The sequence below is a fragment of the Symsagittifera roscoffensis genome, chromosome 7 (genome assembly GCF_963678635.1).
Source record: "Symsagittifera roscoffensis chromosome 7, txSymRosc1.1, whole genome shotgun sequence".
In the NCBI taxonomy this organism is placed as follows: Eukaryota; Metazoa; Xenacoelomorpha; order Acoela; family Convolutidae; genus Symsagittifera; species Symsagittifera roscoffensis.
The window spans coordinates 6,765,111-6,791,261 of NC_087068.1; the positions used below are offsets into that span (position 1 = coordinate 6,765,111).

At 34.1% G+C, this 26,151-nt stretch overlaps 3 protein-coding genes across 8 annotated transcripts in view; 1 reads left to right on the forward strand and 2 right to left on the reverse strand.

Annotated features, from left to right (window-relative positions):
- Positions 1 to 4,783, reverse strand: part of LOC134851608 (phosphatidylcholine:ceramide cholinephosphotransferase 1-like) — a gene marked incomplete at its 3' end in the record, with an annotated part of 36,808 nt that extends 32,025 nt beyond the window's left edge. For 2 of the 6 annotated variants that reach the window (XM_063867762.1, XM_063867761.1), the window contains 2 exon segments: positions 1,881 to 1,928; positions 2,439 to 4,011. 6 annotated transcript variants of the gene reach the window in all.
- The window catches only part of LOC134851742 (coiled-coil domain-containing protein 63-like), a gene marked incomplete in the record, with an annotated part of 375,128 nt that overhangs the window by 141,528 nt on the left and 207,449 nt on the right, over positions 1 to 26,151 (forward strand).
- LOC134851607 (tubulin beta-4B chain) lies at positions 6,048 to 7,786 on the reverse strand. Its single transcript, XM_063867756.1, has 3 exons — positions 7,596 to 7,786; positions 7,214 to 7,433; positions 6,048 to 7,112 (listed from the first exon to the last, which is right to left on the reverse strand). Exons 1-3 carry the CDS (start codon positions 7,650 to 7,652, stop codon positions 6,055 to 6,057), a joined length of 1,335 nt encoding a protein of 444 aa, XP_063723826.1. The 5' UTR covers positions 7,653 to 7,786; the 3' UTR covers positions 6,048 to 6,054.

A 26,151-nucleotide genomic window follows, 5' to 3' on the forward strand; every position in this document is an offset into this window, starting at 1 on the left:
ACAAAAATACTTAAGTGACGCACGCCAATTATGAGTCTACATAATTGCTAAGTGACGCAAGCCAACTATGACCCAATGACAGTACCAGTAAAAAAAAAGATATTTACCAGCTAACTTTTCTAAATTTATAGAGCGTACGCATTTTAGCTCATTAACAACATCCGACCCTGCCCAGGTTCGAACCTTCTTATTTCGTTGCGGTTCTCTTTCCCTACCTCTACGCTACAGATCCATGATACCTTGAAGTTAAACTGCTATTTGTAATATAACAGTCTGTGTTAATATCCTTAGCATTGGCTGTACTTAATAGCTGGTTATTGATCAAAATGAACACATTTTGTCTCAACAATATTTGCGTCGCTACAATATTTGCGCATTGAGTTGAAAAAAAAGTTCAAACTCTAACACAAGCTTTGCCTGTGCAAACAGCTTAAGGTTACCTATATAATTCATGGTATGCTTTAGGATGCAAGTGGAACCATAATAGAAACACCTTTGTCCTGAGCAGAGGCATAATTTGTGAAAATAAAGTGAGTTTCCTCCGCGAATTTTGAATTTTGTACGTTCAAAGCACAACCCAAACGAGCTGCTAGTGACGCGCACATTGTTGGGGCTGAATTTTTCGATAAATACTTTTGAAGATTGTAAGGAAAAAATGGGATAAAGTATTCTCGGGTGAACTTCGGGAAATATCAGAAGAAAGGGTAATCTGGTTTCCCTTCGCTGATTGAATTGGAAATCATTCGTCTGTTTTCATCTTAGCTTTTGATAGGGATGTGCTTTATAATTCTGGTGACATGACAGTTACCAAGAAATGTTCTCCGACGTTTCATATCTTCGAGGTTGCTTAAAAATAATAACAAAATTGTTTTTTTTTGAACAATCAGAAAATTTAAATGTTAGGTTAGGGATTACAGGCGTAATTTTCACATACTCGCTTTAAAGAGGACACTGAAAAAGCCATCATGTTGTCAAAAAATCGGGCTAACTTTTCGGTTGAAAAGCTTGTGAAGTCGACGGTCTTTATTTGAAAACCGAAGTGATTTGAAGAACTTTTGTTCGTTCCGCAAGCTGTTGCACTTTTGGTATAATGGCTTTATTTTTATAATGCACGACTTTGCACATTGAAATTTGCTACTCATGTTTTCCGCGACTCATGCAGAGAATTTGCGCAACCCATGCTGCGATTTTGCGACACTCATGTTGCGACAATAAGCGACTCAAGTAGCGGTTTTGCGCGACCCATTAAGCGCTTAACCAAAATAACACGTAACACAATCTTGAAAAAGGACATTTTGAAAATTGGAGAGTGTGGAAGAGAGCAGCAATGGGAAGTATGAAGACAAACGTGTTACGATAAAAAAAATTATTCACCCTTCAAAATTTCGTTTTGGTTTTATCCAAAAGAGTTGGGGGGCGGGCGAAAAGGATCAACCACTGCTTAATTAGTCCGCATACCAATTTATATAACAATCGAATAATGTGAACAAAAAACAACCTTACAAAGGTGGGGGGGGGGGGGGCGAAAAGGCTCTTTTCCTTCCCCCCCTCCACCTGCAATTTTATACCTGTAAAGGTACTGTTCACATTGTCCGATCATGATGAAAATTGATATGCGGACTAATTAGGATATGCCAAACACTTAAATTGCTTGGAAAGTTTAATAATTGCTTGGAAAATATCACGGTTACGAATTCTTTAAATGCCCAAATTTGGTAATTATATTCAATTATAACTGTCAAAAACTCAACAAAATAACCTGTTTGATTTATTTACATGCGCCAAAACTTGGATGCAGGCCACGATGCCTTAGCTGTTGTTTAGTTACTCACCATGAACATGTGGAATTTTAACTCCGAGAAAAGAAAAAAGAGCCATACTTCACAACTTTCACAACTGAAAGAATCGGCCGAACGAAGAAACGTACACTACGATAAAATTAAGCGCAAACTCAGGTTTCTACTCTTTAAAATGCCTGTTTTCAACGTGCTTCTTGACAACATTTCCTCAAAAAATTTACCTAGACCAAGAGCAAATCATCAGAGTTTCTATCTATGAAATTATCAATATTTGGTTTCAAAGGCTTGCCAATGTAAACTGTGTCTGAAAATGCCAGAAGAGTAAAAAAACTTGGTCATGCGAAGTGAAACATTTTCCACGAGAAAATTAAAATAATTAGTGTGAAAACTGTTCTAAAATCGGATGTTACTTACTTTTTCACGCGGATTGAATAACTGTGCGGATGAGAAGAAAAATTGGCTTTATAAGACCCGGATTACATTTGTAAATCTTTGAAACTATATGTTGATAGTTTCATAGATTGTAGCTCTGATGATATGATTTGCTCTTGTCTTGGTCTAGGTAAAAATTTCGCAGAAATTTGAAGTAAATGTTGTGAAAAAAGCACATTGAAAACAGGAACTTTAGAAAGTAAAAACCTGAACTTTGTCAACTAGTGTAAGTTCGCACTACCAACAGCTGAATAATTTAAGCCAAAATTGTCAAGCAAAACGTCGCATAAGATTTCGTAAGATGTCGAAGTGATGAGAGGTAATGTTGTCACTCATTTATCGATGACATGTATGGACGAAAGAATATAGAATTTTAGTTGTAATATGGTGCCAATCTTTACAATCGATCCGCAATAGAGCACACGGATAAAATAAGGATAAAACAATTTCTTGACATTTCAGTGGGTTTTCTCATTATTCACATTGTCTCCATAGCTTTATTATGTAATCCTTTTTCTCAAAACTCCAATTGGAATTGTTCTACCGTTTTGACAAGGGTTTTGATCGTCATTATAAAGCAATCGAATTATAAATTGATAGGGTAAAAAGGCGTTACTTTGTATTCTCAACTTAATCAGAAGGTCCCATCTTCAAACTTCGTTTTAAAGTCTCACACGCCTTGCTATGTTGTCAAGATTGCGAAGATTTATCAAAAGTATGGCGATATTAGTTTCAAAATTCAGCAAGATTATTATCAAGTTTTAAGGTTAACTCAAGAAGATGTTCTTAATTCTTGGTGGCTCTTAAGCTTAATGATATTGGTTCTTTTAGTATGATAATGAAACTATAATGGACTGCGAATACCACAATAGATTTGACCAATTAATCTCAATGGAAAATAGAATTACTTGATGTACTTTTATTTGTGATGGCATGTGCGAAATTGTGTCACGATTGTCTGTTCTTTTTCTGTCTTCTGAAAGTTTCCACACACATAAGTGATTTGTGAGTGTTAACAAATAATCCGCCAGACGCCATTTGGCTTCATGTCAAATAACGTCACTTCACAATATCGACACTTCAAATATTGTCAGTTTGTTCATTCGTTTGTTTCAGTGGAATTTCTTGAATTTAGACTTTTTTAAAGCTATTCTCGGTTATAAAATTTTTGTTAAAGTGAAATAATTGAGAGAAATTGAAGAAAAAAGAATCCGAACGATTAATAAGAATGGGTAAGTGTGAAATAATTGTTAAACTGCGTGAAACACTGCTGTTTGAGCACTTTTTCACGTTTCAATCAACGAAATCTTTTAAAGTTGAACAAATTAAACAGAAACTTAAGCTAAAAATATTTGATAAAAAAGGATTGAAACGAGCAGAGCCCATAGAATTATTCGGAATGCTCCTCCAATTCATATAGGTTCTTCAATTTTTCGATTGAGCGACAACGCAAAAGTCAAAAGTACTGAGACATATGCTACAAAATGGGCAAAATCATTATCGCAAAGTGGACAAAATTAACCAATCCTTTTTCATAATGTTCATAACTGATCAAATATAAAATCATAACGACGCCACATTCCGTTACATTTGTACTGGTTTGGGTTCCAAAGATTGTCTCTTTTTCCTGCAAAATTTGAACCATATTCCACGTGCGATCGTTGATTTGGAATCGAAGGACAAATTATCAAACACAAGGCGAATTGATTTATGTCACAGGACTCCATAACAACAATTATTTTGTCAGATTTTGTGAAAGCAACATTTATGTTTGCATTTCGTAGCTACAAAAACCCTTGAGACGTAAAAGTTGTGTCTATGGAATCCAGAAAAAGCAAGCATAATTTCGAGTTATTTATAAGTCCAAGTTTGGCGTCGTTATGATTTAAGTGTTGGAAAACGGCAGAAATTGGAGAGTCTAATGACAAAGATTTTACCTTTCCAGGAAAAGTATCAATATATTTTCGATGTGCTGTTTAAAACTTTGTCTCATAAAACCATAGATCCGATTCTGCTGAAAAATGATACAGCGCACAACAAAAGCACAAATTTTTACTTCTCAGCTCAGAGAGGTGTAAAATTTTCAATTAAATAAACCAGCTCTATAATTTAATGGTTGGACTATCTCAGGGGAAAAGCGTTTTCATTTTCCCCCACAGAATTATCAATTTTATGGGGTAAACAGTAATTTTACGAGGTATGTGTATGAGAATCAAACATGTCCCAAATTTGTTTTTTGATCACTCTGCCATTGTTTTACAATTGGGCCGAACAGGCAATAATTTGTAAAAGGTTGATAGAAAATGAACTCCAATCCAATATACCAATTAAGGGCTCGAACCTCAATTGTTTTTGCGTAAAAGCGAATTGTTGTTTCTGCGGCAGACTACTTGTTTAGTTCATTCGTAGACTTGCAACTCCATCAAAAGCAGTTTCCGACAATTAATAACTGTGGTTAAATAACTTTTTTACGATCTGCGTTAGGAGGGAGACTTAAAGATATTGTTTAATGTTTGAATTTTAAGTTAAATCCTTCAAATAACAAGGATTGACTAAACCACGAATTAATAAATTCGGACTACCCTTGTTTTCAACTTCACGAATAGGAACCATAAATCAAATATAGGCACTCAATTATACGGTATTTGGAGCGGTCTAGAAATTGAGAGGCTTTCAAAACTGCTACTATTGCGTACGGGTCCCTTCGACTTCAGAAACAAATCAACATTTGAATTCCGTCATGATAATTCCTAATACTCTACACCAACTACTAATGAAGTGTAATCAAGTACGTCGAAGAACCCAGCTAGGTCATCTTGTGTTGTGGTCTCTGATTTAAGAGACACGATTTGGATTTCAAAAGAAATTTCAAAAAAAGTTGTTCAAGAAAAACATCAGAAAGTTCTAGTTTTTCTAACATAAATTCACCACCCATACATGTCATCGGGGCGCATTGATTGCCGTGCGTGACTCCACCCTCCTGACTTTATCTATAAACCCCATCAGCTGCCCGCAAAACATATAGGCAAGATGTTTGGGGCATTTTGGTTTGGAACTCAAAAACAGGACGAAAACAATGAAACATTTACAACGGCCGCTTTCTTAACGCCATTGAAATCAATCAGGTCTTCCAAGTTAGCAAACGCCAACCTTATAAAATGAGAGGATAGCTTTGCTATATCACTTTCAACTATTTTTGTAGCTTATTATCCATACGAACTCGTACGTCATCTGTTAAAACATTTCGAAAAAACCATGTCGAAAAAAACGAATATTTTCAATTTTTAGGGATCTCAAAATCCATTGCCACGATTACTGCAGCTGGAACATTCTTTGCTACTTGCAGAGCAGCTTGTTAAGCTTCTATCTTAATAGCATAGGCTGCTTCAATCATCTCATTGGTATGAATTTTTTTATCGCTCGTATTGTCGCTGCAGATGCCATGTAGTCACCTCATCTCCTGGGGGATTTATAGCGCGAGCAAATCGCCTCCTTCTTTTATGCCGCGCTAATATGCATGTGGATATGTTTATGTCTGTAATTTCAGCTTAATTAAAGAAACTTAATTAAACTTTTTTTAACCGGCTGGGTAATATTTCAGTCCGCAAACTGCTTCTTGCTGTCTTGGGTTTTGAAAATTCATTGCAAATGATTTGAATTGTGACGCGTTAGAAAACAATAAGCTTTGTTGAAAGGAGAGTCAGTAGCAAAAGGATAGACAATGTTGGACAAAGTTTATCAAGGTTGATGGCAATTAAGTCTTTGTCGCTTGTTCCTTTAGATCTTGCCTCTCTTCGATTCTGAATTGGATAGATGAAGTGACTTAAGCCTCTTCCTCCTCCTCCTCTTCGAATTCGCCCTCCTCCTCGGCGGTGGCATCCTGGTACTGCTGGTACTCAGAGACCAAGTCGTTCATGTTGCTCTCGGCCTCAGTGAACTCCATCTCGTCCATGCCCTCGCCAGTGTACCAATGCAAGAAAGCCTTTCGTCGGAACATAGCGGTGAACTGTTCGCTCACTCGCTTGAACAGCTCCTGGATGGCGGTGCTGTTTCCGATGAAGGTGGCCGACATCTTCAGACCTCTGGGAGGGATGTCACAGACGGCGGTCTTGACGTTGTTGGGGATCCATTCGACGAAGTAGCTGCTGTTCTTGTTCTGCACGTTCAACATCTGTTCGTCAACCTCCTTCATCGACATTCGGCCTCTGAAAATGGCGGCGACGGTCAGGTATCGCCCGTGTCTGGGGTCGCAAGCGGCCATCATGTTCTTGGCGTCGAACATCTGCTGGGTCAGCTCGGGGACGGTCAGAGCTCGGTACTGCTGCGATCCACGCGAAGTCAGAGGAGCGAAACCAGGCATGAAAAAGTGGAGACGAGGAAAGGGGACCATGTTGACAGCCAATTTCCTCAAGTCAGCGTTCAACTGACCGGGGAATCGGAGGCAGGTGGTCACACCCGACATGGTGGCTGATACCAAGTGGTTCAAGTCACCGTAGGTGGGGGTGGTCAGCTTAAGGGTTCGGAAGCAGATGTCGTACAAGGCCTCGTTGTCAATGCAGTAGGTCTCGTCGGTGTTCTCAACCAACTGATGCACAGAGAGGGTGGCGTTGTAGGGTTCCACGACAGTGTCAGACACTTTGGGTGAAGGTACAACGGAGAAGGTGTTCATGATTCTGTCGGGGTATTCCTCTCGGATTTTGGAGATCAGCAGAGTTCCCATTCCGGATCCAGTACCACCACCCAGAGAGTGAGTCAGCTGGAATCCCTGGAGGCAATCACAGCCCTCGGCTTCCTTTCGGACGACGTCCAAAACGGAGTCGACGAGCTCAGCTCCTTCGGTGTAGTGTCCCTTGGCCCAGTTGTTACCGGCTCCAGATTGACCTAAAAGCAACATGCAACTCTTCAATCTACAAATCTCTTGAAAAGTCACTTAAGTCACAGCAGTTTCATTTAATGCTGACAAGAATAGATTTGAAACTTACCGAAAACAAAGTTATCGGGTCTGAAGATCTGGCCGAAAGGTCCAGACCTCACGGAGTCCATGGTTCCGGGCTCCAAGTCGACCAGGACGGCTCTAGGGACGTACTTGCCACCGGTGGCCTCGTTGTAGTACACGTTGATTCGCTCCAGCTGGAGGTCGGAGTCTCCGTGGTAGGTTCCGGTGGGGTCAATGCCATGTTCGTCAGAGATGACCTCCCAGAACTAGAACACAAAAGGTTTTTAAAGAAATAATTCGCATCTTGATTTTACATTTTTATCTTAAATTCGAAAATTTGTTGTACTGTTGTTTTTACTCGTTGTGTGTAGATAACATTTAACACCGAAATGAATAGGGGGAATTGTACAAATGGGTTCTGGACTTACCTTAGCTCCGATCTGGTTTCCGCACTGTCCGGCTTGCAAGTGAACGATTTCCCTCATTTTGGTTGATTTGTTGGTTTTTTAGATTTATAAAGTGGGGGCGAGAAGAGAGCGAGCAACTGAATCTGAAGATACAAAGTACGATTTAATCAAAATATGGCCGCCGAAGAATTAGAGCATAAAAAGAGCAAAACAAAACAGAGCACGCCAATTAATCAGCACAACACCAAACAACTGATGGTCTTGTTACCAAGCGATCGTCAAAACACGGCCAAAAGTGAACAATCAAGCCACCATACCATTCAAAACAGAGCCACTCACTTCAGCAACAAAAAATAATCTGCTCAAAATACTGCACCATAACTGCGACGCAGTAACGTGTATATAATTTACCAACTATTGACTATATATACGATGGTTATAGTACTTGAAAACGTAAAAGCTTGGTAAGTTTTGAACAATTTTTGAATTCCACGTGCAAAACTACTACTAAACATACCATGTAATACCAATATGGTCGGCTAGAAATGCTATAAATGGCCGGCTAGTAATGTTAAGAATGCGAACTGAGTTTTTTAGTATCAATTTTGCATGTTTCCAATGATTCAATATTATTATTTTTATATTTCCTTGATTAAAAACTCATCGCCGGCGGCAAAAAATAAATACCGACCACGTCACTGTTAAATAAAATTTTTAAAAAAGAGCGTTGTCGGCGCGCACTTCAGCAGCAGGTAATCAGCAGGCGGTGAGGTGAGCAGTTAGATCGTTCGCATTGTGGACTCATTTTGGAGTCGAAAGTAAGATAGGTTCAAAAAGGCCCCTTTTCAGGAAAAAGCTTGTTTTTCTGAGAGGTGAGTGGAGAAGGCTCTTTTCAGGGGGGGGGGGGGTCACAAAGTCTGATGAAATCTGAACAAAAACAGAGCCAAGACTAGAATCTTAAACATCAAAATCGTCGCCGCATTTGAAGATCTAATGCATTGAATGCAAACTTTTTACATTTTCATTTTTTTGTTAAATGGTAGCAATTAAGATTTCCATAAATATTTGATTTTCATCGCAAAAACTTGCTTTCATGTTAATCTAATGCTAAATGCAGTTCGTTTAATAAAATTTTCTAATTGAAAAGTTCATTTCTAATATTAGATATAAAAACAATGGTAAATGAAACTTTTTTTGGTGGTGTTCCTTGAGCCCATTAACCCCCTTTAAAGTTTCGGAAGAGGTGAATAACTAAGGCTTCTATGAAGTTGTGGATGTGTTGTAGGATCCAAGAGTACTTTCAAGTGATTAAATATAGTCGCAATTATGGTCTTTTGTCCCAAATAAATATTGTAAAAACAGGAAGAAAATGGTCGTCTAAAAATGTTATTTATGACCGATTGATCTCAACTACGTGCACCAAAATGACAGCGTTGATTAAAAAATCAGCGTCGTTGAAAATATTTCAAATATTTAAAGAGTAACTTGACAACAATTGAAAAGAAGCTCAATCACAATTTACTTTTTATTTATTTATTATCCTCTTACTATTATCATCAAACAACTATCATCTTACTAGCACAAAAAAAGACAAATTGCCAATTACTCAACTATTAGACTGAATTTTATTTCTAGGCCGTTTGTGGCACTTTCAATTCCAAAATAAAATCAATTCCCAAGTTACGGTTTATTGCAGTGTTCACACAACTACCAGTTCCACTTCAGAATTTTTTAAAAATCAAAAAAGAAAAAAGGAATTTTACCATGTTTACAGTACTTTAACGAACAACATATTTATCTGCAATAAAGAAACAGACAGCTAAGATGAACAACCATAAGTTCTTTTTACACTATTCCGAGCATAGCCAACAGACCGATGGACACGTGTCAATAAACTCAAGATTATCAAAAACCAACTGATTCCCCCCCCCCCAAAAGTTTCAAAGAAAAACAAGAATAGCCGGCTGCTGTGCAACTAGCACAAAATTTTCTGACCAGATTCGTAGAGCTTTAAAAAAACTGTTTTTATCTTCAAATTAGCATCGTTTCTTCTGCGAGGTGTGATTATAGAACTATACAAACGCGAAAAATGTTAGTAAATTAGGCATAAAACTGGAACCTGATACAAACTACATTTTATGATTGGATAAATTAGATATTTTACCACGGTAAAGTATTTAATATTAACCAATCATGATCCATCTAACTAACAACCCACTTATTTGTAAGTGCTGAAATTACTTGTAATTTCAGCACCAGAGATTTGAATTTAACTTAGAAATTAGTTGCCTCTCCAAGAGAACTTCAGTAGCCGCAACAAACCAGTATACCCTAGATCTATTGAGCCTAGCAGAGACTAGTTAAACACCCTGAGACTAGAAAGTATAAGAGTAAGATTAGGATCGGTATTAGACTAAGAAATTGCACGAATCTATCCGGCCGAAAATAAGATAGCGTGACGAGCAGGCCGAAAATAAGATAGCGTGACGAGCAGACGGTGAACCCTATCCGAAATTACTCTATGAGTTAACCACATCGGTCCTAACTCATCTGGTGCGACCATAAGTCTCGAATAAGACCTTAATAGCTTAGAATTAACCAAAAAATAGATTAGAAATTAGACAAAACATTTTTAAAATGTTATACGACAATAATTTAATCGAAATGTCTCTACGACTCAATAGATCAGAGCCGATATTCCGAACGATAACAGAACTACCCGGAATTGGAAGAAGACCTCGAACAAGAGACGACATACGACAAAGTAGAAACTTACCAAATAGTTTTATGATCGTACGGCAAAAGCCAACACAAACTTTTATATTTAGAATCTTATTAGCAATGAATTTAGATTTTCATTTGCAAACATAAAATTTTGAAGTCAATCTTCATGATCATTTCAGGCGCTAAACAAAATTATTAATATGCAATAACGATTGATAAAAAGATCTCAGATCGTTTTCTTAATTTCTGCAGTCTTATATAAAACATGTTTGAAAAATATTTATTGAAAATGAAAATAAAAATTAGTAGCATGACAATAAATTGTTAGTAATCATAAAATCATCTGTTGTCCCAGCTTTATCACCTAAACATAACAGCAATCATAAGTTCACTAATATCATTAAAAAACTAAATCTTTTTCTTAGATAAACTTAAACAATTTTAAACTTAAATTCACTTAATTTTAAAAACAGATCATCAAGGCTTATCCTTGGATCTTAATTAATTTTCTATTTCACTAAATTTAAAACCTGATCATCAAGGCCTATCCTTGGATCAAAAAGAACAATTTTGTTCTCCCCCACTCACTTAGCAAGTGTCTAACGACCTCAAACGTCGATTCACTATCCAACCCTTCCAAACGACCCAAGATTAATAGAAATTTTTAAATAAAACTAACCATTCAAATTAAGATAAACAGTGAAGAACTTCGGTTATTCATCCTTCACTTGAACCCTCCTCTTACCAGACCCAGGATGAATATTAGACTTAGTAAGTTTAAAATAGTATCTAACGAACTACTTGCGTTCTAATTATACCTGAACCTTGTGGACCGATTTACTATTCTCCAACCCTTGAACACAATCACTACCCCTAAGTAAGATTAAGTAAGTTAACACCTTAGCTTAGAATAGCCACGAGAAAGTAAAAAATCATTCTTCGGAATCGATATACTTTTCTCTCCAACCCTGAACAAAAAGACCCCAGTTAAGCTAATCAAAAAATCGTAAGGACTAACAGTCTAAGAAAATAGAAATCACCTAACAACTTTTTGCATCCCTCATCCTAAACCTTATGTCATTCAAAAATCTAGGAAATAAACAAACAATCGTTTTACAGAACTGTGAGATAGACAACCACAAATACGATCTGGTAATCACACCTCATACACAAACAGTTGGATACATTAGAACAAAACGACTAACGATAAAAAAAAATAATAAACAAACAAAGACAAATCACACGAAAAAGATTTTCAAAAAATAGAAACGCATTTTCAGAATCAGAAGCCAGCATTTTAGATGAACTCTACAAATTAAAGGAATCAATTGATAAAAATTGTCCCATTCACGATCAATAATATTTTTCCGATTCAGAAACAACTTCAAACTCATCAAAAAGAGGAAAAAGAAGAATAAAAAAGCAATATAAACACAAACCAGTACACTTGTATAATTGGAATCAACCAATTAGACACATTGATAGTTATATATTAACAGTCATTAAACGAAAAAATGAGCCACAGCCACACTCAAAGTGACGATAGCCCAGATGACGAAGAGGTTTACCCCTTCCTCATAGATGCACCCGATAATAGAGGGCAGCATGATTTTTGCAAGAATTTACTCTTAAATTTGTTTGAACACGGAATCAGCCCATGCAAAACAGAATTCCCAGATGTAAAAATCAAAAGACAAATTATTGAACATTATCTGAAAGATATATGTAATTTAACACAACAATACGGAATCTACACCATAGAATTCAGCACACCAAATCCGAATCATCGAAAATATGTAATTCAAACAGACGATCTTGAATTAGAATTTTCAAAAGTATTCTTAGAATATATTAAAAGCATACAATATCATAATTCACAAAGAGCAAACTCCATATTCACTAACGAAGTTTTTGCAATAATATATACCTTTATTTCTATATTAGAAAAAACAGAATTTCAAAGTATCTCACCAATTGAAACATCCAAACATACAAAAGTACGACAGGAAATCACATTATTTTCAACTTTCCTACATATAATCAGAGAAAATTTCACTTAAGATGTTTCACAACACACAAAACATGACTTACAAAAAATTTTGGCATGGTTTATAATAGATTATTTCACACATAATATAGACTTAATTTCACAAGCAAGAAAAAAATTCAGACCTCAAAATCCAAATGATGATACTGCCATTACAGAACAATCAGACTACGTTTGGGACCCTGAATGGTCTCATCATGCATTTATAAATATTCCACAATCAATCTCAAGTCAAGCAATAAGTACAATATCTTACCAAAGAGATTATGTAAAAGTAGTACCACTAACCATTGATGCAACACCATTAAACTACAATACATTTTTACCCGATACGCGAAATAACAGTTTAAATTCGACCGTCATACACAATGAAAACCTTATTGGAACTAGAAATCTTACACAACAAGATATCCAAACACCATCACACTTCATAAATGAAGAAATTGTCCAAACAACAACAACTACACAACAAAGTATTTCGCCAATACATCCAAATTTAACAACACCAAAAAATACAAATACTTCATTGGCACAAGTAACCTTACAATCAACCGTTAAACCTTCGGTTGCTCCAAAATATTCACAAATGGATTATCAAACATATAGACCTATGACAGTACCATCAAAACCACGAAGAACGTTCACAAGAAACACATTTGCAGAACACAATTATAATTATGCACATTCATCAAAAACAAATTATCCCCCACGAAAAACTAATAATAATCATGTAAGTTCTCACTATTGGGATAACCCAATAACAACAACCAACTCAGTAAATTTTCGGACTAATTCACATCCTCCACAGGACCATAGTGAAAATTATCCATTCTTTCAACAAAATAAAAATAAAAAGCAAGCACCTCATCAAACTGATTACTTATCATCTGATGATGATTATTTACAACCAGAAATTTTTGCACCATATACCCAAGAATATCGCAAACAAGGATCGCGACGACCTCATACATATAATAGAATTTTTTCTCCAAATCCAACAGATACACGAAATCAACAACCAATCCATATGTCAAATCCAATAAATACACAATCTTTTCAACCAATTCAACCACAAAACCCAATGACTATGCACTCGTATCAACCAACTCAAATGCAAATTGAAATACCACTCCCATATTACATTCAGCAATACGAAATAACAAAAAATCAACTTTCAAATTTTTCGCAAATGCCAAATGCCGCAGAGTCACTACAGATGACAATGAATCCATAACTTATGGGTGGATCATCAATAACATCAAATAAACCACTAATGGTATTCACAGGAACAGACCCTGAATATTCTGTAGAAGGTTATTTAAATGCAGTAACAGCAAATTTAATTTTAAATATAGGACCTGAACCAAATAATACGCCACTACATCAAAATTGGATACATCGACGCACAGCGTTGATACAAACAACCTTAGATGGCGCAGCTCAAAAATGGTTTTCATTATTACCTATAGAAATAAAATCAGACTGGAAAAGATTTACACAAGAATTTTCAAAAATGTTTGACTCCGAAAGAAATAAACAACACCAAAGAGTTTTATGTAATGAAATTCGCAGATTACCAAATGAAACCATTAAACAATTAGCAGTACGTATCGAAACACTAGTTCGAAAAGCATATTCACTAAATACACATGACTATAAAAACACAAAAATGACAGAAATTTTAATGATGACCTTAACACCTCAATTAAGGAAAATAGCAATAAAAAAGAGAGCATCTCATCCTTCTTCAATTCGAGAGCCAGATTTAGATTTTCGAAAACTAGTAGACAAACTAGAGCAAGCGGAAATCACAATGAAACTTGAAGAAACAGAAAATCTAAAACTACAATATGTTAATCGAATTGAAACAAACACGACACATATCAATAACATACAGGAATCAGATACAGACTTAGTTGAAAAAATCACTGAAATACTAAATATTTATGAAAAACACCCAAATTTTAAAGGCAAACCATCTTTCAAAAAATGGTGTAATTATTGCCGACGATACGGACATAGTATTTCCGAATCTAGACAAAAACAACAAGATAACCAAAACAAACCTCAAAAGTATAAAGAACCAAATAAATCATTTTATCAATATATGAAGAAAGATCAGAATCTACCAAACAAAAATGTATACAGTAACAACAGTTCAGGAAAACCACTTCCGAACAACAACAATTACACAAGAAATCAATCACCATATAACTCAAGTGTTAGAGGAAGATCACCAGAACGAAGAAATACACAGAATTCTTCACAAAATCATTATAATCGATCAAATAGTCGAAATAACTATTCGAGATCAAATTCAAATGCAACACAATTTGTTTCTAGCTCCAATTCACAATCAAACCCAAGAAATAAACACTATTCCAATAATCAATCACGAAATTCATCATATAACAGAAATAGAAACTATTCACATAATCGAAATAGAAGTTATTCGAACAATCGAAATCAGAATTACCCGAATAATCGATCAAGAAATAATTCATATAACAGATCAAACTATCAAAGATCAAATAATAATTACCAAAACAGATCACGGAATAAATCACAAAATCGAAATTCAAGTTATAATAATCAATATAGAAATTATTCCCAATCACCACACAGGAATAATAACCATTATGATAATTCTAAACATCGATACAGAAGTAGTACACCAAAACATCAAAAACATATTAACCAAGTACAGTCAAATGAAGAAACAACATCAGACCCCCCAGGTATTGATGACACAGGAAATAACGAACTACAACTAAATCAAATAAACTGTGGATCATCAGACACAGAAAGTGATACAGAAAATACCATCTCCATAAATATGATAGCAAACGAAAACGACTACGAACCTATTATATATGAACAATCTTTTACATCACATATATATGAAAATCAATTGGAACTCTTTCACAATTATTACATTGAACCCATCAATACTACACAAACTGCACAAGAAATAAACGAAATTAACACGGTAAGTAAACCCATCGAAAATGACAAAACAAAATGTCTAAACACAAATCATATCTATCAAAATATACAAAAAGAACAACCCAGAGAAAAATTTGGACAATACCATTTCTCTTAGAAAGTCCAAGAAACAAAGAATTCCAACCACCAGATCTTGAAATTGATTTTTTAATTGATTCAGGAGCAGAATCAAACATAATTAACATTCCCACATGGAATGAAATCAAAACATTACACCCAAAATTAACGCCTCTTGCAACCTCTAGTAAACTAGCAACAGCACAAGGATCAACATTAGTAAACTATGGAAAAGTTCAATTATTCCTCCTCCCCACAAGAACAATGGAGCAAAATAAAATTCTAAACAAACCATTTAAACAAATATTTCATATCACTGATATTAAACACAATATCATTGGTATACCATTTATATCTAAATATATACCAACAATCAACATATTGAATAGTAAACTACTAATCAAAGATAAGTACACAAAAGCAAAAAATACAGCTCTAACATTTTTTCAAAGATTAAATAAACAACCACCATTCTTTTCAAAATTTTATCCAATTTATTACCAACAACGGAAGCACCTGAAACCACTATCAGGAAACATATATAACTTTTCAATAAAACAAGTTCACCAACATGACAAAAGTCAAAATAAACAACAACTCTTTATGTCAGACTTTGAGTTTAAACCTATTCATAAGTTTTTCAAAATCACGATTTCATCTATAAAATATTTGAAAAATACGAATTCAGACATCATTTCGCTACATGTGTATAACAACACACCGTACCAAGTAACATTACCCTTAGGACTTTTAGGATATTGCGAAACAAACGCTACAATATCACCCGTATATGAAAAAGCATACCGCGTAAATAATATACTTCAATTATTAGATATTTGTCAATCCACAATTCTTAACGAGGAATTATCCATAAATAATATAATAAGCAATGAAAAGAGGAACACAGATTATTTCACAAAAACACCATATTTTAAAACATAGGCGCTACGCGAATACACCGAAGGCATATAAACTGAAGCAAAAACCAAACAACTTGAACAACTAATAATTGAAGAATAACAGTTCTAGAACAAAAAATCGTACTAATACATTTATACACCAAAATTTTGCTATATCGAGAAAGAGCCTGAAATAACAATTCTAGAACTAAAAATCGTACTAACACATGTATAGGTTAAATTTTTGATATATCAACGAAGATCATAAAATAACACTTCTAGAACTAAAAATCGTACTAACACATGTATACACCAAAATTTTACTATATTGACAAAGAGCCTGAAATAACAGTTCGTGAGCTAAAAATCGTACGAACACATGTATACACCAAAATTTTGCTATATTGGCAAAGATCATGAAATAACAGTTCGAGAGCTAAAAATCGTACTAACACATGTATACGTCAAATTTTTGATATATTGACAAAGATCATGGAATAACAGTTCTAGAGCTAAAAATCGTACTAACACATGTATACACCAAAATTTTGCTATATTGACAAAGATCATGGAATAACAGTTCGAGAACTAAAAATGTTACTAACACATGTAAACTATAAAATTTTGATATATTGACAAAGATCATGAAATAACAGTTCGAGAACTAAAAATCGTAATAACACATGTATACACTAAAATTTTGATATATTGACATAGATCATAAAATAACAGTTCGAGAACTAAAAATGGTACTGACACATGTATACGCTAAAATATTGCTATATTGACGAAGAGCCTGAAATAACAATTCTAGAGCTAAAATCGTACTAACACATGTATACACCAATATTTTGCTATATCGACAAAGAGCCTGAATAAACGTTGTAGAACTAAAAATCTTACTAACACATATATACAACAAAATTTTGCTATATTGACAAAGAGCCTGAAATATTGGCAAAGGACCTGAAATAACAATCGTAGAACTAAATGTCGTACTTACGCATTGTAGATCAATTTCTATAGCTATAATAAAATACAAAAGATTGTGTTTGTATGTGTAGCAAAACGCCTCCTGTTTTACACCTAATACAAGTATACACAGACCAGTTAATTGAAACTACAGTGTACCTATTACAAGTATACACAGATCAGTTAAACTAAAGAAACTGTGTACCTAATACAAGTATACACGATCAGTTGATTGAAACTACAGTGTACCTAATACAAGTATACACAGCAGTTGAAATAGAAAAACTGTGTACCTAATACAAGTATACACAGACCAGTTGATTGAAACTACAGTGTACCTAATACAAGTATACACAGCAGTTGAAAAAAAACTGTGTACCTAATACAAGTATACACAGACCAGTTGATTGAAACTACAGTGTACCTAATACAAGTATACACAGCAGTTGAAATAGAAAAACTGTGTACCTAATACAAGTATACACAGATCAGTTGATTGAAACTACAGTGTTCCTAATACAAGTATACACAGCAGTTGAAAAAAAACTGTGTACCTAATACAAGTATACACAGACCAGTTGATTGAAACTACAGTGTACCTAATACAAGTATACACAGATCAGTTGATTGAAACTACACAGTACCTAATACAAGTATACACAGCAGTTGAAAAAAAACTGTACCTAATACAAGTATACACAGACCAGTTGATTGAAACTACAGTGTACCTAATACAAGTATACACAAAAGTTGAAATAGAATAACTGTGTACCTAATACAAGTATACACAGATCAGTTGATTGAAACTACAGTGTACCTAATACAAGTATACACAGCAGTTGAAAAAAAACTACCTAATACAAGTATACACAGACCAGTTGATTGAAACTACAGTGTACCTAATACAAGTATACACAAAAGCATAAAATAAATAAATGAAAATAAATAAATTAAATAAATACACACGCAGAAATAATAAAAGCAAAACTAAATGAAAGAAAGAATAATTAAATAAATAAAAAACACGTGATAAAAATAAACAAAAATAAATATGTACATACATAAATTATAAATAAATATAAGCAAACTAAACATAATTAAATAAATAGAAGAACAGATAATTAAATAAATAAAGATGAACAAATAAAGAAACAAACATACGCAATCACGTGACATAGCGCGATATAGTCCAGCCCACATGATAATTGATAACTGTGGACGTTATTTGTCGACACTTGACAACAGACAACATTAAAAAAAAACCGTTACACGATACCATAACACCTTGACTAAAGTCTTCGGTGTAACCAACATTCAATATAACAAACTACACAAAAGAACAACAACAATTTTTAACGATGTTTAACTTTGAACACTCGCAAATTACACAAATCGATTTCGACAAACTAGCAAAACAACTGTTAAAATATTCAACAGTCTATGCAACATCAAAATTTGATGTTGGGAAAATCAGTTCATCACTACATCTCCCGTTAAAACCTGACGCAGTTTTCAAAAAACAAAGAGCAAGTAAAGTACCAATTCATTTATACGATAAGGTAAATAGATTACTGGATATTTTAGAACAATACAAAATTATCTCACCAGTAAACAAAGAAGAACAACCAAAAGATAACACATTTATTAACCCTGTTATAATCCTAGCAAAAGGAGAATCATTAAAAATAGTTTTAGACGCTAGATATCTCAATTCACTAATAGACGAATCAAAATGCAATTGGCCTATTGAACCAATACAAGTTATTTTAACAAAAACAAACGGAAAATACTTTACAATTGCAGATATGAATAGCGCATACAATCAAATGCCACTAGATGAACAATCACGACGTTTAACACAATTTGTTATTGGAAATCAACAATATGAATTCAACCGCCTATTCTATGGAATATCCATAGGACCAGCAGCATTTTCAGCCTTTATGAGCAAAATTTTTAGACCAATAATACTTAAGAAAAACGCAATCACCTATTTAGACGATGTTTTTATGCAATCACAGACAAAAGAAATGTTTAAAGTTTTAGAACACTATCATAAAATACTTCAGAACGAAAATCTGAAGGCCGCCCCGATAAATCACACTTCTTTTTAACACGAGTTAAATTTTTAGGACATAACATAGAAAGAAACACAATCACTCCATTAAAATCACGCATTGATGCTATTCAAAAACTTCAACCACCAACAAACAAAAAGAAAATCCAAGAATTCCTTGGAATGTTAAATTTCTTAAGCAAGTACGTTTACAAAATGCAATTATATAAAGACCATTCTATAATATCCTCAGACAACAAAATAATTTTGAATGGACCACTGAACATCAAACACGATTTGAAGAAATTAAAAAACTTTTAACTGAACAAATTTCAAACACAATCCCAGATCCAAATCAACCATTCTACGCAATGTGCGATGCTTCAAATTTTGGCATCGGCGCAGCATTACTACAATCACACAGTGGTACAAATAAAATGAACCTTATATCAGCAAATTCCCGCTTATTCACTCAAGCAGAGTTACGACTCTCCAGCTCTAATGAGAGAATGTACAGCTATAATTTATACACTTAAAGAATATGAATTTCTAATACTTGGATCAAAACATCCAACAGTTCTATTCACAGACCATAAACCAATCATTTTTCTCGTTACACAAAAGTCAAATCCAAATCACCGAGTTTATAGATTTCAATTAATACTAATGAAATTTCCAAACTTACATATAGTTTGGACAGCAGGAAAGAATCTTGCATTACCAGATACATTAAGTCGAAATACACCACCTGAATTACTTACACGAAAAACTACAGTTGAAATACATAAAAATATAAAATTTTACTTTGCAGAAGACGAAACATCACCCCGACTAGAATGCAAATATGCAGTAAAAACTGACATTGAACAATCACAAATAAATAATCTCCAACACTTCCCACTTTACTTAGATTGCCAAAATAATCACTACGAAGTTGATCTACTTGGAACATCAACTTTCAAACCAATTCCATACTCACAATGGATAAAAAATAACACCCAACAAAAACGAATAAAACACCACTCGCATAAAAAAGACCTTTTTCCGTTAATTGAAAAAGAAAATTTAAGTGATAAAATAAATTTATCAGGACCACAAACAAATGATTCAAAATACACAATAAATCAAGTTTTTGACCTCCATGACCCACTTGACACAATTCCTTTATCTAAATTAGAAATTGAAAACATTTTTCTCCCTCCAACAGATAAAATTACAATTAATAGCTTGAAAAAATATCAAAATCTTGACCCAGTAATTAGACAACTAAAATCATGGCACAAATACAAAACTAAGCCCGTAAAAGCAGATACCACAATTTTAGGAAATAAAACACTACTCCGATATTTTCGAAAACTTAATAATACAACAATTAATGAAAACACAGACCTTCTAGAATATCATTTAAACGATTCTACAGTTCCCTGTCTCCCTTTAAGTATGATTCTAATAGCGTTTAACATTTCACATACACAAAACATTAAAGGACACTCTGGATCAGAGAAAACATATTCAAATTTTACAAAAAATTTTTACTTCCCGAATGCACCAATTTGGATAAAAGTACTATGCAATGATTGTATAGTATGTCAGCTAAATAAACCTTATCCAAATCAAAAACAAATAGCACAAAAACAAGATTTTAAAGGACAAAGTTTATATTTTAACCACCGTATATCATTCGATACAAAAGGACCAATTTCACCATCCTCTGAAGGAAACTCCTACAGTATGGTAATAGTTGACGCATTTACACATTATGTAGCACTCAACCCAGCACCACATTGTAACGCTTATTATGCTTACACAACACTTTACGAACACTGGATAGCCAAATTCGGATTACCCGAAATCTTAGTTACAGACAACGGTACAGAATTCATAAACAATGAAATTATCACACTATGTCATTTATACAACATTAAACACAAACCGCGTACATCTCATGCACCTTGGACAAACGGTTTAGTCGAAGGTATGAACCGTTCACTACAAGAATATCTTAGATGTATCATAAATGGAAATGATACAAGATACACAGAATGGTTAGCAGATGTAAAATTATTTCCCTTAGCATATAATTCACAAATTACGACAGCTCTAGGAATGTCACCATACGAAATGGTTTTTAACAAGGTCATTGCCAACCAAATAAAGACTCAATTTGTTATAACCTACCTTTACACACACATGATGAAGATCATTTTCATCACCCACAAATCCTTAAATTAGCCTCCGGTACACACACCGAATGGATTTTAAATAGAGATAAAAAACACAATGAAATTTACCAAAAAGTAACAAAAAAATTGTTACAAAGGCAAAACATTAACGAACAAATAGATTCACGCTTTACACCAGCCTCAGATTTAAAAATTGGAACATTTGTCTTAATACCTCATTTTAATACACAAAAAGGAATTTCTAAAAAACTACAACCCCTTCGTAAAGGACCATACCAAATAATCGCCAAACCCACAGACGTAACATATAAAATCACCGATTCAGACAAAAAAGAAATTGTTCAACATAGAAACAATCTATTGCCTTACTACCCAAAAGAATACGCACTACGCGAACTAACCCAATTATATTCTTTCAAAGGTTTAAAAGTTATTCAAAATCACCCACATATGGAAAATGAAATAAATGAACAAAACGACATTCACCTTGAAAAACAAAATAAAAACCAACTACAACCAAAACCAATACAAAAAAGCTAGATCAAAAAACACCTCAAAAAGAAAGGAAAAATAGGAAAATGATAGAAAAAAGTATACCCCAAGAACAAATCGAAAAATCAGAACACAGAGAGTCATCACGACTTAGAAATCAACCACGTAAAAACTACAAAACATTCATCCCAGAATCTAAAATATTAAAGAAAGTTGAATTTCAGAAACAACTTTAATTTTAAAATTAATACTATTTGCACCTCTGAAACATTTTGAACTTTCATTTTTCAAAATAACATGCTGCAAACACGCAGCGATTCTAGTTCAAAATTAGCCAATAGGATTCATTCAATCCGTCACCTTATATAACTCTAACACAAACCAATTAGACGAAAGATATTAAACTCCAGGCATATCTATAACTATAACTTTACAACCTCCAGGTCAAAAATAAGCAACCTGCTAAAACTTGACAACTAAAATAAATACCACCCTAATATCATAACCCTCCCTTATCTAATAACGCAAAGATCAACAATATTTTCCCAATTCAGACCTCAAAAACCCCCCAAACAAAAATGTTAAATTAGCCTAAAGTAAAAGTACGACCATATTAATTTAGCCTAAAGTGCAAAAATCTCAAAAATACCCCCAGATCACCTGACAAATAAAAATAAAGCAAAGAAGACCTCCCGAACACCATAAAATTCGCCCCCAACAATTTTTCACAAAACTCAACCCACTTGTCAAAAAATCAATAAACAATTCGACCACACTTGAAAATCGCCCCAATTAACAAAAAATATTCGACCAAGAAGCCATTTCTTAAATGCTCTTCTCTCGATCAGTCAACATAATTTTCAACATTTTCATAAACCTTTTAACAATACTTGAACTTTTATTTATATTTCTCTTTGATACTTTTGAAGCTTTTATAATAATTTTAATCATTTTTGCAATATTTTTTTAATTTTCTACTCCCTATTTGAAATATATCTCCAGTTTTCCCAAGTCATTGATCATATTCACAGGTACGAAAACCCAAAATTTATTTAAATGATACGAACCATTTTTAGTAGAACAGATATTTTTTACTATTTGTAATTTTTATAACATTTTTATCATCCCTAATATTGACAATATGCAAATGTATAAAGAAGGCAATCATAACATTCGCCTTAGCAACAATCCTTTTAATTCTTTTTCTTGAAGAATACTACAATAAACATAAATTTTTTCACTAAAAGAAATCAATCAAAAAACCATCAAAAATTGCTAACCAGCAATCACACAGTCAGTCTTCACCGACATCATCCCAAGAAAACCCGAAAATTCCTACAACTACCCAAAACCCCCAAACATCTACACGAATTTCTTTCCAAGATAACCCACACACTTTTGAAGAACGACACGCTCGCTTATCTGAACCATTAGAACCACTTCAGCGACAGGCACCTCTAAGTGAACCAACATATAACTTGTACCCAACACTACCACAAGAATTAAGTAGAATAAGAAATATTAGTCAAAACCAAAATACAGTTGAAATAAATAGACAAATTATACATCCACGACGAAATAGAAATTTTCAAACCCCTCGAGTTCATTTTGATATACCCCAATCCCCATCACCAACTACTCCGGAAAACCCAATTAGCATATCACCGGAAACCCCTACACTTCTTTCACAACGTAGCACCTCAAGTATACCCTCAGATTACTTAGGTTCAACACCAACATCTGAACAAGTACGTGAAAATCCCTTTAACCCCCCAAACCAAACATCACGACTACCATATTGGACAACACAATCATTCACACAAGGTGAACCAAATTTAATAAATGATCCAATAGATATTTCTACGGATACAATAACATCATCATCACTACCAGAAACATTATCACTACCGTCAACACCATCAATAAGCCAGATTTCACCGACGCCTTTCCCTTTAAATTTTCCAAATAACCTCGACGCTAGATATCGAGAACAATCATCAACAAATATCCCTTTACGATTAGACTGGAACACATTCACAGCACCCCACCATTATTTGGACAACACCCAGAAAGTAACCGACTCCACAACTGGGCACTTCATAGATTACAGTATAGACAAGACATTCACGAAGACATTCGTGACCATAACATCCAAATACTCCAACAAAATAGTCTACAATTAAAATTTGAAATCACAGTTAAACTAAACAACATTGCTCAACATCCTTACCCATTAAACCCACCAAATATAACAGCTCAATCGCTACCACCACCATTTATAACAACTGAAAGAATATATAAATACGACAGATATACCAAAAAGACAATTGGTTACATCACATTTTATAACCCGTACTCAGGATTATCATATACATGTATATTCTAAAAATATTGATATTTCTCCAACTCCTTTTTCTAATAATCTCCGATCAGAACATAAATCCTTCTCCCCGCACAGGACCCCAAGACTTATTAGTAACACATTACGATTGTGAAGAAAATGAACAAAAAACACTACACAAATATGCAATAAATCAAGTATCACAATGCGAAACGGAACCACAAGCTATAGAAACTACAAATGTAATAGCGACACTATATTCAAAAGCCCGAGCAACAACAGTCATAGGATATAAATTTACAGCAACATTTTCCGAAAAGAAAGTACATTGTTCACAAGTTTCAAACGGAAATGAAAACCGACTTGACCAAGAATCATTCTACCAAAGTAATATAGAACGACTTCTACATCTAAATCCCGATGATTGTAAAAACGAACTACTCAGATTAAACATCACAAGAAATAACAACACCGACAGAAAAGTAGTACATTTTCAAGTCTTTGCCGATTCTGTACATCAAGCAGAACTTGAAAGATATCAAGGACACATTAAACTAGATGAAAAAAACCCATACAACGGCGCACACGGAAGATTAACTTATGACATACACGATAAGCACTGGATACCACACATTGGTATAAATAATCCATCAAACTGCAAAGCAGACACAAAAAATAAAGGATATCAAGAAATAATGTTTTTCGATTGGAAAATACAACTAGAAAAAATACAACTCACACGAGATTTATCTGACAACACAATGATCTATCAAGGAATTAGACTACCTTGTAAAAACGATCAAGGTTATTGTGATCCTACAAAACGGACACAGGCAACAATTGTTTGGTCGAAGATACATGTACAACATTTCAAGTAGCAAAAATACACGCTCGAATGATAAAATTTCACGAAAAATATTTAATACAATCAATTCCATATGAACAAGTCAATCCATCACGAAAACAAAGTACTGATTTTCGAAATATCCATAATATAGAAAATAAATTAACACGTTTTCAAATATATCAAGAAACAGAACTCGCATGCAAATACAGAAACCCACTTCACAAAACACAATATTCTGAAATATTAGTTGAATACGAAAAAGGTTTCGACATGACCACTGGAAAAATAAAAATAGACCCCTATGCCACAGGTCATCCTCTACACGAAGGAACATCATATATACCAGTTAACTTTCAAAAAAGTAATGGTCAACCTGGTGGACATCTAAAGCCACATGACACCAGAAGCACACGTTTACAAGAACTATCACTAATGAAAAATTCTTATTTTGGTACTATCCACTGTGATATCCACTTAGATATGAAGTTAGACTACACGATTAGTCGAATTTTTCAAGAGATGTCACTCTCCGAATTAGAAACACTTCACCAACTATGCGAATTAGAAAGGACACAAATCCTACAATCACTTGCACTAGCAGTATTAAAAATACCCTACGCAGGATATTTACTATCAGGAAATAGATCAAACTTTCTAGAATACGAAGGAAACATCTTATGGTTTTATACTTGTACCAAAAAAGTATCACCACTATGTTTTTGAAGATAAAAGATGCTATAAACGAATCCCTATCTTTTATAAAAATAAAGTACATTTTGTTGACACACTTTCAGGACGAACATATTTTTGGGATGCCGCAGTCCCATGTGGATCAGAGAATAGCCACAAAGTAGTACAATTGAACCCTGATGAAGATAAATAATATCTTCTTACCCCATACCCCACATTAATGCAATCACTCAAAAAATTTTCACCAGAAAGCATTCGCGCTA